General features: G+C 33.8%; 1 protein-coding gene across 1 annotated transcript in view; it reads right to left on the reverse strand.

The window, feature by feature from the left end:
• Window positions 1-14539, reverse strand: part of MINDY3 (MINDY lysine 48 deubiquitinase 3) — an 81522-nt gene that overhangs the window by 7015 nt on the left and 59968 nt on the right. Inside the window, exons 11-13 of the mRNA XM_063100547.1 lie at window positions 9180-9252; window positions 3733-3805; window positions 835-922 (exon numbers count right to left, since the gene is read on the reverse strand). Coding sequence (XP_062956617.1) covers window positions 835-922; window positions 3733-3805; window positions 9180-9252 — 234 coding nt within the window. The remainder of the gene's footprint in view (window positions 1-834; window positions 923-3732; window positions 3806-9179; window positions 9253-14539) is intronic.

Raw genomic sequence — 14539 nt, forward strand, 5'->3', positions numbered from 1 at the left:
TAAAGGTGGGATAGAAATTACCATTTCTATTGTAGCAAAAAACTTCAATTTAAACTATGCTGATATCTGGTGAAATGACCATAATATATAATTAACAATCATATATAAATAATGTTATATTATACATTATATAATAATAATAGAAATAATTCTATTTAGTGGTAAAATCCTTCACTTAGACAAGGAACAAAGAAAAGACAGTAGTAGGATACAGAATTGGCTTGCCAATGATGCACACCTAACTCAAGAGTTCTGAGACTAGCACAGATTCCTAATAATTGAGCTCCTACCAAAGCCCACTGGAAAACATTTCCCAACATGAAACAGCATAGCTTTGCTCAAAGGTTTTTCTTCCACTCAAGTGGAATTCTCTTGGAACTTAGTTTCATTAATAGGAGCTCCGACTACCTACAGGCACCTTTACCTTCTTTCCTGTACAGTATTTAAAAAGTTCTAAAAAAATATATATACCAATCTAACAACAGTTACCTGAGAGAAGGAAAATGGGGGTGGGAGTGGAGAAAGAGAATCTTCCTCTTTTCCCCCCACATACTTCTGACTTTTATCATTCTTTTGGAAAAACACAGCATTATGTGTATAGATTGGTGTATGCACTACCTTGCATCACTCTCCCCTCAAAGTACTGCACTTCTGTATTGGAACACACATACCCTTCTGTCCTCTCCATATGGGGAGGTCCTTAGATAGTAGTGCTTTCTTCATCTCATATCGGCATGTTAGGACATTTTAAAGGAGTAGAAAAAATGTGAAACAATTACAGATGATCATCCCAATAGAACAAAACAATAAACATATTTCCTTAACTATGGTTACCTGATCAGGAAAAAATTCTTGAAGAAATGGACCCAATAATATGATTCCTAATCCTTCTGGATCTAATTTATTCTTCATGAGATTTATACTATGGGGAGAAAAAAAGAAAAACAGTGGATACCAAAGGAAAATAAAAAGCTTATTTTTTTTTTCTTTCATGATTAAATTACTGGTACTATAACACATTGGGCTGCCAAAAATCCTAAGAGCTGTTCTTTTTAGAACCTTAATGACGAATACACAGGAATGACATCTAATTTGCCAAAACTTGGTTATTTTTAAACCAGAGTAATCTGTTACTATTTAAAATTTAAATTATGACGATGACTTTGGAATACTGTTCCTTATTAGGTAAAGTAATTTAAAAACCAAGGCTTATAAACTCAGTCTTGTAACCTCCCAAAGGCAAATTTTCCTTGCCTCATAGGTTTGCCTGAATTTAACAATCAAACGAGGCATTTAACTTTAAAAAAATGTTATTTTAGGCCCACGGGGAGAAATAAACAGTGTCAAAAGGCAGCGGCACATCAGATAATCAAAATCATCTCTTAAAAAGCTTACTTTCAAGAACTAAAGGAGATGGAGGGTTAAAATTCTTAGAGAATGTAACTTGAAGGTTAAAGAGGTAAGCTAATCATAAAAGAGCTAAAGTATAGTGAGTTATAGTAAGTGATATGACCTTCACGGGTCCCTAGCAGCCTGAAGTAACTAGTGCTTTGCATAGCCCTTACCATTTAGGTGTGGTGAAGGCTGGTGAAAGGTATTATGTGTGCAACTAGAAAGAAGTCAGAGAAAAAGTGGACTGCAGTTTTGAAGGGTTTTAAAATGAAAAAAGTCTTTTCAGAAAAGTCTAATTCTCCATGTTATCTGAAAATATACATGCCAAGTTAAATATAGCTTATTATACAACATGCAAAGTGTCATGTTCAGGGGTTTCAGGTGATCCTAGTTAACCAACTTCCCTAGAAATGATTTCTCCCCTTCAGTTTGATTCATGTTAAGGATAAGTCTAGATACTGTCAGTTGCTCAAGCAACAGCAATGCTCTTAAGAGGCAGAGAGTAAGAGTAGGTTCATGGCATGGGCCAAATATAGTCAGGGGGTCAGACGACCATTCAGAGTTTGGAGGGATCCCTCCCCCTTCTTATATCTGTACTCAGCCTGGGACAGTTACCAGGTGTTTCTTTCATAAAGAGAATTTAAACTATTCTTGTAAGGGTAAGCTGTAAGGTGTTTGAAAGTTGCATCGGAGCTGAAGTAGCCTCCTCTCCTGGAGACCCCCAGTCCAGACTGCATCACACTAGTAAGCGACACACAGTATTGGCCCTGTGAGATGCTTGAGTGGGCCTATGACCACCATTAATCCTACAGCCATGACATGTTTCTTAGTATACTACACAAAGGATATGACATTTTAATGGGCCTGAGTAAGGCCAGAAGGTATGACATGAAATGAATGAAGGCAAGGTCATATTATATTTAACATATTTAATTTATTTAATCTTTAATATGGCTCAGTAAATTTATGGGACATCACATATTATAAATGTAACTAGGCCAGAGTACAGAATGAATAACTCAGTCCAATCTTTCACCTACTTTTTAAAAAAAATAATGTGACAATCAATTGTACTAACTTTGTAATTCAAGGTATGTTATATATTCCGGTAAAATAAGAAAAATGAGGTGGATGGTTTGTAGTTATCTATGTAAGAATTTGGGGAACAATTTTTACTTTTTATTCTTCCTCTTCCCTGTCTTAAGAATCGTTAGTTACCGAAATTACTTGAATCCAATTCTATTTTGCAAATTAGAGCAGTGTAAATAAGATGGTCTGTACTTGGAAGTCAGTTTAGAACAAATACGGTAATTACTATTATACCATTCGTGGGACTTATTCAACTCTCTCTGAATTTACCCTCCTTCAGGTGAAAACAACAATTTGTCTCACTATTGGGAACAGATAAAATCTCAGCTCTAGGTAGTAAGACTGAAATATTTATTCAGATGTAATTAGTTTATAAATGTTCATATGTATTTCATACTTTTAAAGAAAGTACACTTGAACTCATTTAAAAATAGAACAGGACCAAATTCTAAAAACTCTGTATACTACTGTTTCATGTTGCTTTTGCTAAACCCTTTCATTATGTTTTGTAAGCTAAAGGTTGTTCATCATCAGACAAAACTTGCAGAAGAAAAAAAAAGTTGTGCAGAAAAAAGAAAAGTTAGTATAGATCCTACGTGATCTTTATTTTTATTTCTATATTTGGTCAATACATGCATCCACTTAAGAGAGTTATTTTCTCATGGGTAATAATTAAAGATCCTAAATCTATGGAGGAAGTTATAGACACAATGATGTATAAAACATAATAGTGAGAATGAAGACAATGACAAGATATTAAGACAATACTGAAAAACTACATTCTGCAGAAATGTTTCAGATCAGTTACTTTAATCATTTAGAAATGTTTATTGAAAACAGAAAGCCAGAGGCCTGCTGGTTATTTAAGCAGGACAACTAGCAATATCGAAATTACACAGAACTATCATTATTCTCACTGAAGCTACAAAAGATATAAAATTTTAAAAAATTGAAAAAGTCTTCTCAGAGAAAAAGTATACTGAAAGTTTATAGGAAAAGAGTATTTATATTTTTAGCTCTTTTTAAAAAGCAGGACAATAAGTGCAGGGTGGGAAAAGAAGCTCATTTTAAATACATCAAGTCTCTGCTATAATACTGGATTAGTCTGACTTCTTCCTAAATCTTTGCTTTATATAAATTGCTGTGTTTCATGTATGCAGGTTTAGATAAAAAAGGCAAAAATGTATAAAATGTTTTAAATTTAATGAAATCTTTTTGAATTGGCTAAATAACACTTTCTGTTTAGCTTACTACTCAGGATCTGAAACAAGGTCCAACGCTTTCATCACATCTTCTAGAAGTGAATCGGGTATGAATCCATTATCTGGAAAAAAAAAAAAAAAAAAAGATCAGAAACAACCTGAAATAAGAATTTGCTTCAAGAAATGCTATTATTACTGATCAGATTCCAGGGAAAAATCACATAAAAGGGATACAAGGAGTTAAGGAATAGTATATTAAGTTTATTTTAGGCACAATGCCGATATTATTAGATACTTTCATATTAGTTTTCTTGGGCACATAGACAAAGATTTATTTTCAAGGTTAGTGTCAAATAAAAATTAACCACATAACTTCTGAGAACTCCCATGAAATCTTAAAATAAAATCACTTCTTTAAACAGTCTTACAAGTTTAAGTGGGTAAAAGCTTTTATCTACTTAAGATTATATAAATAATTTAGTAGTTAGGTATATCTGTTAATAAACGAAGTGAACCTTTCAATTCCCACTAAGAGATTCAATTAAAAGAATTCTTTACCAACAAATTCCTTTTGTCACAATGTTATTTAGCATCTTCAAAGAATGTTAGTGATCCCATGTTATTTAGATAACTGACAATGTAAGAACAAGAAAAGATATCCTGTAGCAGACTTGGTGATTTAAATAAAAGCCACAGATTTAATGGAAAAAAATTCAAAGTTGAAATTCAAATGCTGATAATGACTATTTTATGGAAAATAACCCTGTTATTATTATTATTATTTTTTGGCTTGATAAGGAAATAGCATTGGCAAATGGCCCAAACTCTGGTGATGCAGTGGAATATGACACACAAAAAAACCCTGTAGGCTGGTTTGAAGTGAAAGTAGTTTTAAACAAGCAAGTTGTTTATTCTCATAAATGTACAGTGCCAAGTTCCCCTATCCATTTACTCATTCCTGAAGACTACCTCAGTTTTAAATCAGCTTCCAACACAATATCTTTTTCACGGAATACATGATTTTTTAAAAAAATCTTGCCATGGAGAACAAGATGTCCAAAAGCCCTGCTCCTATAAGTAAACTACGTAGTAAAGTATGTAGTTGCTCTTTCAGGATATGAAATTGTACAGTCTCTCTCATGAGGGAAATGAAGAAGTTATGACTACAGAAAGGTCTTTCCTGTTCTTAAAACTCATAAGCAACTGTTTACCCATTTGAAGACAGATTAACCTTGACTAAAAGGCTATGCATCATTTAGGATAATAAAAAATGTACAATTTCTCAAGTAAAGGGTTAGAGTAATTCCAATGTGTCAAGCTACCAATAATTTGAAATATAGAGAATACAGAAGAACTTGCTTGAAGGCACTTGTAAAAACATTCAGGCTTGGTGAACTTAGCTTTTGTGAGTTTAACAGGTAGAGAGAAATTATTTATTTTGCTTAGTTAAGTCATAGCTAAAAGTTCAGAATCTCCAAATGTAAAACAGGCTTAATTTGGCCACCAGCAGACAGGAACAATCACCCAGACAAGTTTCTGTGCTTGCGGGCTATCATGTGTGTATATCCACTTGAGATCACAATGTTCTTTAGGAGCACTGGATGGCATGTACTTTGTACTGGCTGGCAGCCTTACCTCAGAAACCATAACCTGCATCTCAGCTCCCACCCCCAATTCGAAAGAGCAGATTGGCTGTACGAAGGTGCAAACCACCACCACAACAACAATAAAGTGGCCTTCTTAACACCATGCTTAATTTACACATGATTAGCCCCAAGCATAAACATTTCAAAACATTTTTAAGGTACTTATGGGATTAATAACATAAATACATATTCCGACATGTAACGATTACTGTACCAAGTCAGTGGTTCCACATTTTGTACGAATAGTATTTTTAAACTAGAGTTGTACTATAATTTTCTCAATACTTCAAAGATTTCTAATATGCCCACGATCAGAGAAGATTTTGAAATTGCTTATCTTTTTAGAACATTTATTTTGACATGCTACTTTATTCAATCATATCTACAAAGATAAATTCTTTAGAAAAAGAACAGAATCACTAAGTCTAAAAAGAGATGAAACCCAGGTCATCTAGCATTTAGTCAACTGAATCCCTAGAGAATCTGGAAACAGAGACACAATGATAAGAAACCTCAATACCAACAGTAAAGGGAATCTAATTTCTTGATTAGTCAAGTAGATCTAAGAACCAGAAGAAAAAGTAGAACTTCAGTGCTTTGGTGAATTGACTGCATGAATATAAAACAGACTTCTACAAGCTTTGAAACTCACAAGAACGGGGAACAGGAGGTGGGGAAAGCAAAAGAGGGCACAGAAGCTACGACTGGAAGCTGCTCCTGCAGTTCTCATTCAGTGAGACTGTGTTTTAGAACACTTGGAAAAAAGGAAAAAAGCTGCTTGTTTAAAAATGAAAGCTTTTTGTTTTGTTTTTTCTTTTACCAGCAAAAAGTCAGATTGTAGGAGCATCAAGCTCCTTGAGGTTGAGGGGAATAACTCAAACAGATGAGTGCTGATGGAGGAGAGTGAAAGTCGGTCAAGCTAGTAATTCCGTGGATAAGATCACCATTTCATAATTGTGAAGAACTCAGAAAAACAGAGTTGGTCTTCAAGGGGAAAGGTACACCAATCATGATTTCTGTTCTGAAGGACTACGGAATAAAAGGGAGAGCCTGGCAGGTCTCTTAACAGAGGCACTAACAACACTCAGGGCTGCGGGAAGTTAGCAAATATCAGAAACTCTGAATTAACAGAGAACTCAAGCAGCTGGATGCTCAAAAAAAAAAAAAAAAAAAAAAAAGGAAAGTAAAGGAAAAAGAAGAATTGACAGGGCAGGGAAAAGGTTTCTCCCATTTGAGCTAAAAACAGCTTATGAGGAGACTGTTGAGCACAGAGCACTGGGACTAACATTTTCCAAGCACTGTAGGTGAGTGAGAGGAAAGTTTCTTGGGAATAAAAAAAAAAAAATAGAGATTTAATTAAATAGAGTTTAATGCCATTTGTTTTAGCTGAATAATTAATAGATAGTCAAATGACTTTGGTTTTACTAACTGTTGTTTTATACTTTACCTAACAATATATTCTTTAAAACTTTAATAATATAGACCTACAATTTAATAAATACTCTTACTGAAAAAAGCACGTGACCTCTGCCCCTAGGCAAAGGTAAACATTTTCAGATTTTAGCTTTCCTTTCTCTCTTTGCCTGAGTATTACTACTGGTTGCTCATCTGGTTCCCCACAAGATGATGAACTCCTGGAGGGCAGAAATTGCAGATCTCAGGGCCAAGACAGCACCTGACACAGGTGTTACATTTAATTATTGAAAATGATCCTAATTTCAAGTTTAAACAAAGTACTCCATCCAGGCACCATGGTTCAACCAAAAACAGCTCTGGAACTGTATGTATGAAGATCAGAAATAATTGAGTAGCTAATTCATAGCTTTTCCTGAAAATTTAGTTTTACAATGTGATGGAAAAGTTGCAAAACAAATAAAACATGGTGGCAGAATACAGACAAACAATGGTTGGGGCAGCATGACACAAACAGTGATGACAATACTACAGCAAGCTGAAGAGTGGCAGTGACAAAAGGCTGGGAAAGCAAGCAGCAAGGGCACAGGGAGGAAAACTTTATTTAAGAAGAACAGAAAAGACAAATGAGCAATTCTACAGACTGTCTAAGGACTGGTATGTATTAAACTCAATCTACATATACAATAGCATGATTATGCTTAAAGATTAAAAACTGTAGCAAACTGAAACTGTTCAGAAGAAAGATGACTGTCATATATTTTAGCAACTTAAAAAAATAGCATCAGCATCAGGGGTCTTTTTTTAATCAAAATATTTCTCTCTTGTTCAAATACAATTGCTTCCTGAGATGTAATTCTGTGAAGGGATTGGGAGTGGAGAAGAGAGAGAAAGTCTGAGAGAGAGAAAAGAAAAGAAAAAACTCATCCTGTGTAATATGAAAATCTGTGATTATCATTTCAAATACTATCTATGTAAAAGTCAGTGTTTTTTCAGATTACCAAATAAGCTCTATGTCATAAATTAAAAAAAAAAAAAAAAAATTAAAGCAACAGTATGGCCAATTTATCAAGTACTTGATTAATCATGTGAAGTAGATATTACTATTAATATCTACTTTAATATTAATATTCATTTTATAGATGAGGAAACTGTGGTTAACAACTTGTCCAACATCACACAGCAAGTGAGGAGTCACAGAGACAGAGCCATTTTCTGGTATCTGCAGGCACTACAAAATTCCTCTGGTGTCCAGTATCTTTGATCACATTGATCAATCTACCTCCATCCCTATTCTTTTATCATTATTTTACAAAAATTCCTATAAAACATATACTTGAATACAAAATACATATCCAAACACTTCCCCTCCACAAAAAATACGCAAAAATAAAATAAAATAAACTACGGAGTTTCTCTAAAGTCCATGTGTTACACTTTGCATATGCCTGATATCTGATCCTCTTTAGGCTGTGAGCACACATACTGGTGTTTATTTTCATTCCTAAATTTGGGATTGCTCATTAAACTAAACCAAGTAATTAGAAGTGATATATAAAGGTCTTGCTGAAATTAAAATTTTGGAAGTATTCCAAATAAGAAATTAGCAGTTCAAAAAGTATATTTTTCAGGCAGGCTGGTTATCTCAGTTGGTCACAGCACAGTGTAACACGAAGGTCAAGGGTTCCTATAGCTGTACCAACCAGCCACCATAACAAACACACAAAATAAACAAAAAAAACCCCAGAAAACAAAAAAAGATCTTGATCTTATTTTAAAAGTATGCTTGACATCAAATAAGAATTAAGCTCCTAAAACACTAAAGAACCTGAAATAGAGATTACTCTAATTGCTCAACTAGAAAGAAACTCAATATCAAATCCTTGTTCCACTAAATTAAGAATACTAGTTCAAAGTAAAATTTAGATAGATTAAAAAGTTCCTCTTTATGACTTTAGCTTTGATAGGAAGAATAGGTAAGCATGGGCTCAAAAGGGAATGATAAAGATGATTTATTCTTCTGCATCTTTATCCTGGCATAATCAATTATACAGAAATATCCTGGAAGATCTATTTATTTAATATTCATTTGGGTAAATAAATAAAGACAATGACCTACTACTTTTCAAAGAGCTTATTCAGAAGGTGGTATTTCTCTCTGTTTGACACTGAATACCAGAGGTCAAGATTTAAGTAACTACGGGTTCACTACTCAAAGAAACATAAAAACCTTACACTGCAACAGAACTTGAGGAGCACTTAAGTGTGCTATTTTATTTGTATTTTCACAATTTCCCTTTAAAAATTTCCAAGAAACCCAACCTATGTTTCATTCAATAATCTAAGAAATCTTTTGACTGAAACTCAGGAAAATATCAATATATTTCAAATACATAAAAATATAAAACATAGAGTTGCAGTTAATAAAATCTTTTACCTTCTGGATCATAGGTTTGAAAAACTCTCCTGGCTTGTTCTGAAGGAGCCTCAGGGGCAACTAAAGCCATATCCTAAAAAGATAAAAAGCATGCTGTCAGCCAGCTACAGTACTATGACATTAAAGACAAAGAAAAGAAATACTAGGGTAGGGTGAAGAAATGATGACATTTGAAGTCAGAAGACTTTGAGATACATTTATATCAAAGGTGTTTGACTAGAGAAGTCACAAACTCTGTGGGCCTTAATTTTATGTCTGAACAATGGGAACAATACCCCAACCACAGACAACTGTTGTTGAGAATTACATGTAAAACTTTACACAAGCACTTGGAAAGTCTAATATTATACAGGTGATCACTATAAAATGCAATCTGCAAAATTTAATGACATACATTTATTTCACATTATTGTCCAGATAAGGAGAAATATAACTTAAAGCATACTCTAGTTTTCAAATATTCAAAAATAAAATTCAGAGATTTATTAGAACAAGGAATAATACAGACAATTATATAGCAATACATTTAAAATTTATTACTTTAGTAAGCATGCTATAGCAATACCTAGCCAAAGATCAATCAATCAAGTTGCATATCTAGAATTTTAAATTTTCTTAACTCAAATGAAACACCCTAAAGACAGGATTATTTCTTTTCTCCATAAAACAAATTCTCTATCATGACTAACTTCTTTATCACACTAAGCATTACTGTTTATCAAAATTCTAAGCACAAAAACTCAGTGTTATCTTTGATTCTTCACAAAGCTTTACTCCACATATGTAAGCAGTTATGAAATTCTACAACATGATCGAAATAAATCAAGAATCTAGGCTCCTGTCCTTTACCTCTGGTCATAGCTTTGGTCTAAGCCTTTGCCTATAATTGTGTTCACTAGGGCAAACCTCATCAGAAAACAAGTTTTTCAAATATCCCTTCCTACCATCTCCATCCTTCTGAAGAAGCTGTGGGGTATAAATGTTAAATAAAGTTTAAAACACTGTTTCCCTGTGGACAAAAACTTTTGTTACGAAATGTACTTACTATTGTCCTAATCATCTCACCTTTACCTTGTTCACAGGGAAAGGAGCAAATTAAAGTCAATTAAAATTAAATCAACTAAAGTAGTTCTTACCCAACCATGAAGACTAGGTTCTTGAAAACCTTAATAGCATATTCAAATTTTATGAAAAATAGGAATGAGAATCAAAACAAGGCAATCTATGTAAGCCCTTACACATTTTTAATGTATTACAATAAAAGGTAAAATACTAAAATGACTATCTGATATTTTATAACATTAGTAAAATTAAGTAATGCACAAGTATTTCCCATTTGCTATCCATTGTCAAAAACTTCTTTGGATCTCCCTTTCCTACATTTTCAATGTTATTTTGCTCACAAGGTGCATGTCAAGTGACATGTTTTCCTCTGGCCTTTCAATGCCTTTCTGATTTTATGATACAGTCCTTAATTGCTGGATACTTGAATTGTGTTTAATCTTTTGCTGTTATAAACAATGCAGCATCAAATAAGCCAGAACATGTAATTTCATACATGTGTAGTTATTTTGTAGGACAGATCATCAGAATGGGATTGCTAGGTCAAAGGAGAATGCATTTGTAATTTCGATAGATACTGCCAGGTTCTTGGGTTATGTTGTCTAACCTATTTCAAACAATATTTCTTAAAATTCTCTTTACTTTTTGTAATACATCACCAACACAGTCTTACCTCTTTAATTAACTTTGTGTCAAAGCTAGGATTGCAGTGTCAGCTCTTAGACTTAGGCAGCAATTGCTAACACTGGGGTTATTATTACTACTTAGCTTCCTTTATCACATCCAAACCTCAATTGCAAAAATTCCTACATTTATTCTAGTATAAGTTTTATCTATCTTAGCTATTTGCAACCCTGCTTCTTTCTTTTTTCAATCCTCTTTAGAATGGCTGTTGGAATTTGTGGATAACAAATTCTGGCCGAGGAGAAGGTATACAGCTGTAGATCAAATTTTATGCGGGGAGGAATTTATAGAGGCACAAGATGAGGATACACTCATCTTTTCTATTCACTAGAGAAAGATCTAGTCTGTGCACTTGAGAGAAAAATATGCTATTATATTTTTGTTTCCATAAATGTTATTAAAATTATCTTAAGAAAATTACCTTTTAAAATGAGGATCAAAGAAACAACACACACTAATTCTCCACCTTCCCCCACAAACTGCTGGATTATAATTTTTTGGGGGGTGGCTGGCCAGTCTGGGTATCTGAACTCTTGACTTTGGTGCTACCGGTACTAGGCTCTCCCAAGTGAGCCACCAGCCAGACTCTTGAATTATAATTAAGTAAAGAGATTTTAATGGTGTAGTTCTAAGTTATCCAAGTCAGCAGGATTACTTGTGTTTTCTTTTCTTCATCCCTAGTTGTACCACTTAAGAGAAAATTTCAATGTGTACTGCATCTGAAGCTCTTTTAGGTACTCTCAGTAGGAAAACATCCTAAACATAAGAGTCAAATATTTAAATACTGTTTTAGTTACTTAAGCTCTGATTTACCATCAAAATTATTTTTATTCTAAAGTAGTTCGTCACATTGTCTGATAAAATCAGATGCTTTGATCGGAGGAATGTTAGAGTAAACAATTCCTATTTAGCCAATTTACGGGGATTGCTAAACAATATAGCTTTTAAAATTATCTAGCCTGACCCAACTTTACTTAATTGGCAAAGTGCTACAGAAGAGAAGGAAGAAAAAGAAAACCAAGCTGTAATGGGACTATCTAATATCCTACAATCATGAAATAAATATCCCTTTTTTCATGTAGCTCTGCTTGTATTATCAGTCTAATTATTCACTGTTCACCATAAACCGTTTAATATGTTGTAACATTAACTCTCCTTCTAAACACCTACTGAAACATAAGGCTTGTATTCAGTGGGTTGGCTAGGTATAAGTAGTCCATTACTGAAAAGGTCTTTAAAGTTTATTCATTAAACCTTTCAGCATTATCAAGAGTAATCTGCTGTTATGAGTAATCAAGGAACTTCTAAGAGCCTCACCTAACTTCAGGAATGATCACACATATATAAATTACATTTTAGTTTGCAGACAGCATTTTATAGTGCTATTAAGAGCCCTTCCCCCCCAAAAATGTAGTTATATATTATCTTTCTGTATAATTTACCTTTAAGCTTTAAGAAAAATTTCACTTTAAAATTACTTTATAATCTGTTTCATACTGACACTTTACTCAATAATTTTACTTATAAAAATGACTCGGTAACTATTAAGAAACAGATTTTAAGTCAACTATCAAATGCTCTCAAAATATATACTGTTCTTCAGCGCCATGTTAGAAACAGTATTCAGTTAATCCAATCATTCGAAAGTAGGTAGGACAGTAGTCTTTTTTCTTACTCTTCCATTATTTTCCAAATAATGTGCAAAAGCCCCAGGCTATCTCTTCAGCTGCCCACCCACTGCTGTGTGGCACTGATCTGTGTTGTGTCAGCAGAGAAGTCAGAATAGGAAACATAAAGAGCCCTTTGAGGTTATTCCTCCAGAAAAACAAACTCTAAATGTACAAGTAGAAAAAATGCAGTAGAAGGAAATGTCTCCAATGGACATGATCTCTTATACTGTAATCATTAAAAGCCCCACAAATGGGCTTTTCTCCCTCGTATCAAAACCATACAACTCACTTTAACAATCTTTTCAGCTTTTCTCAGGTGGTTTCTGCCAAAGGATTCATCCCTAATGCTTAAGGCATACACTTTGTGCAATGACTCTCCTATGCACCTAGAATACTATTATTTATGGAACATCTTTGGGAGAACTGAGAAAACAGTCTCTCAAATCACTTTCGGTGTTCTTGCATTTACATAAAGAACTCAGCTGAGAAAAGCTGTTAGTTTTTGAACTACTGTATTTCATTAAGAAAACAGCAAACTTAAGCCACTACTCTCTAGGCACGAATACCTACATAATTGAAGAAAAACGATTATCTGACTTATATAATTAGTGGAATTATAGAAATACCTGGGTAAAAGGCTTAATAAACCTGATAATAAAAAAGTTCCTCTTCACTTCTAAGTAAGAACTCTTTGTATCATCAGAATTAATTTAAACTCTGTTAAATCACCTGGACACAAAGTACAGATGCTCCTTGACTTATGACGGGGTTATGTACTGATAAACTCACAGTAAGTCAAAAATGTATTTAATATACCTAACCTACCAAACATCATAGCTTAACCCAGCCTACCTTAAACGTGCTCAGAACACTTACATTAGCCTATTGGTAGGCAGAACCATCTAACACAAAGCCGATTTTGTAACAAAGTGTTGAATATCTCCTGTAATTTACTGAATACTGTACTGGATGTGAAACAGAATAGATGTATGTATGGATACTCAAAATTTGGCTTCTATTGAATGCAAATCAGTTTTGCACCACTGTAAAGTTGAAAAATCATAAATTGAAGCATCCTGTGTCAGGAACTGTCTATGGTGGTAGGTGGCAGTATTGTTCTCAATTAGTTGCTCCTCCCTTCCTTGTAAGAGGATTATATACACTGCCTGTTGCTAAGGGATCTGAAGTACCTTTCTGTAGGAGAGGTCTACTTTCTTGCCACACTGACATCAGGTTTGGCCAGGTGACTAATAAAACTGACTGCAGGCAATTCTAAACAATGTCAGTGGTCAAATACTTCTACCTGGAGCATGGACTGTTCTCATTGTTCCCTTCTTGAATGTCATATCACTGTATAAAACACTAAAATTTTAGGGTTGTTTATAACTGCAGCAAGCTGGCAAAAGGAATTAAAACCTAATATTCTGGCTGGGGTTTTATTTTGCTTGTAGCACAGGTACTATATTTGCTCTTCCTATTCATACGTGGCCTACTTTTTTCTTTTGTCTTTCTCCTCATGCTACCCAGTGACATTGATTTTAACAACATGATTTGAATATAGGGGAATTTCCACATATATAAACTTCATAAGTTTCATATGGAAATGAATGCCTAAGGTTAGTGAAATTGTAGACTACTCAATACCAATAATTTAACCTTTGTAGGCTTGGATTAGTATGAATAAAAATTAGGGACATCTCCAACCACCCAACCCATCTTACCTCCTTTTCTACTACTTTAAATAAGGTTTGAATGATTGAAAAACAGTACTTGAATTTATAATAGTTTAAAATTTTATCATAGCTTTACAGAAAAGCTTTTACTGAAGGCTGCTCTACTTCCATGAATTGGCTTTACATTCATGCTTTGGATATTCAAGTTTGGCCTTTCATATCAGAATAAACCTTTGGATAATGAATATGATTTGGGAATAAATCTGATTAT

Source organism: Cynocephalus volans, chromosome 6, assembly GCF_027409185.1.
Source record: "Cynocephalus volans isolate mCynVol1 chromosome 6, mCynVol1.pri, whole genome shotgun sequence".
NCBI classification, from domain to species: domain Eukaryota; kingdom Metazoa; phylum Chordata; class Mammalia; order Dermoptera; family Cynocephalidae; genus Cynocephalus; species Cynocephalus volans.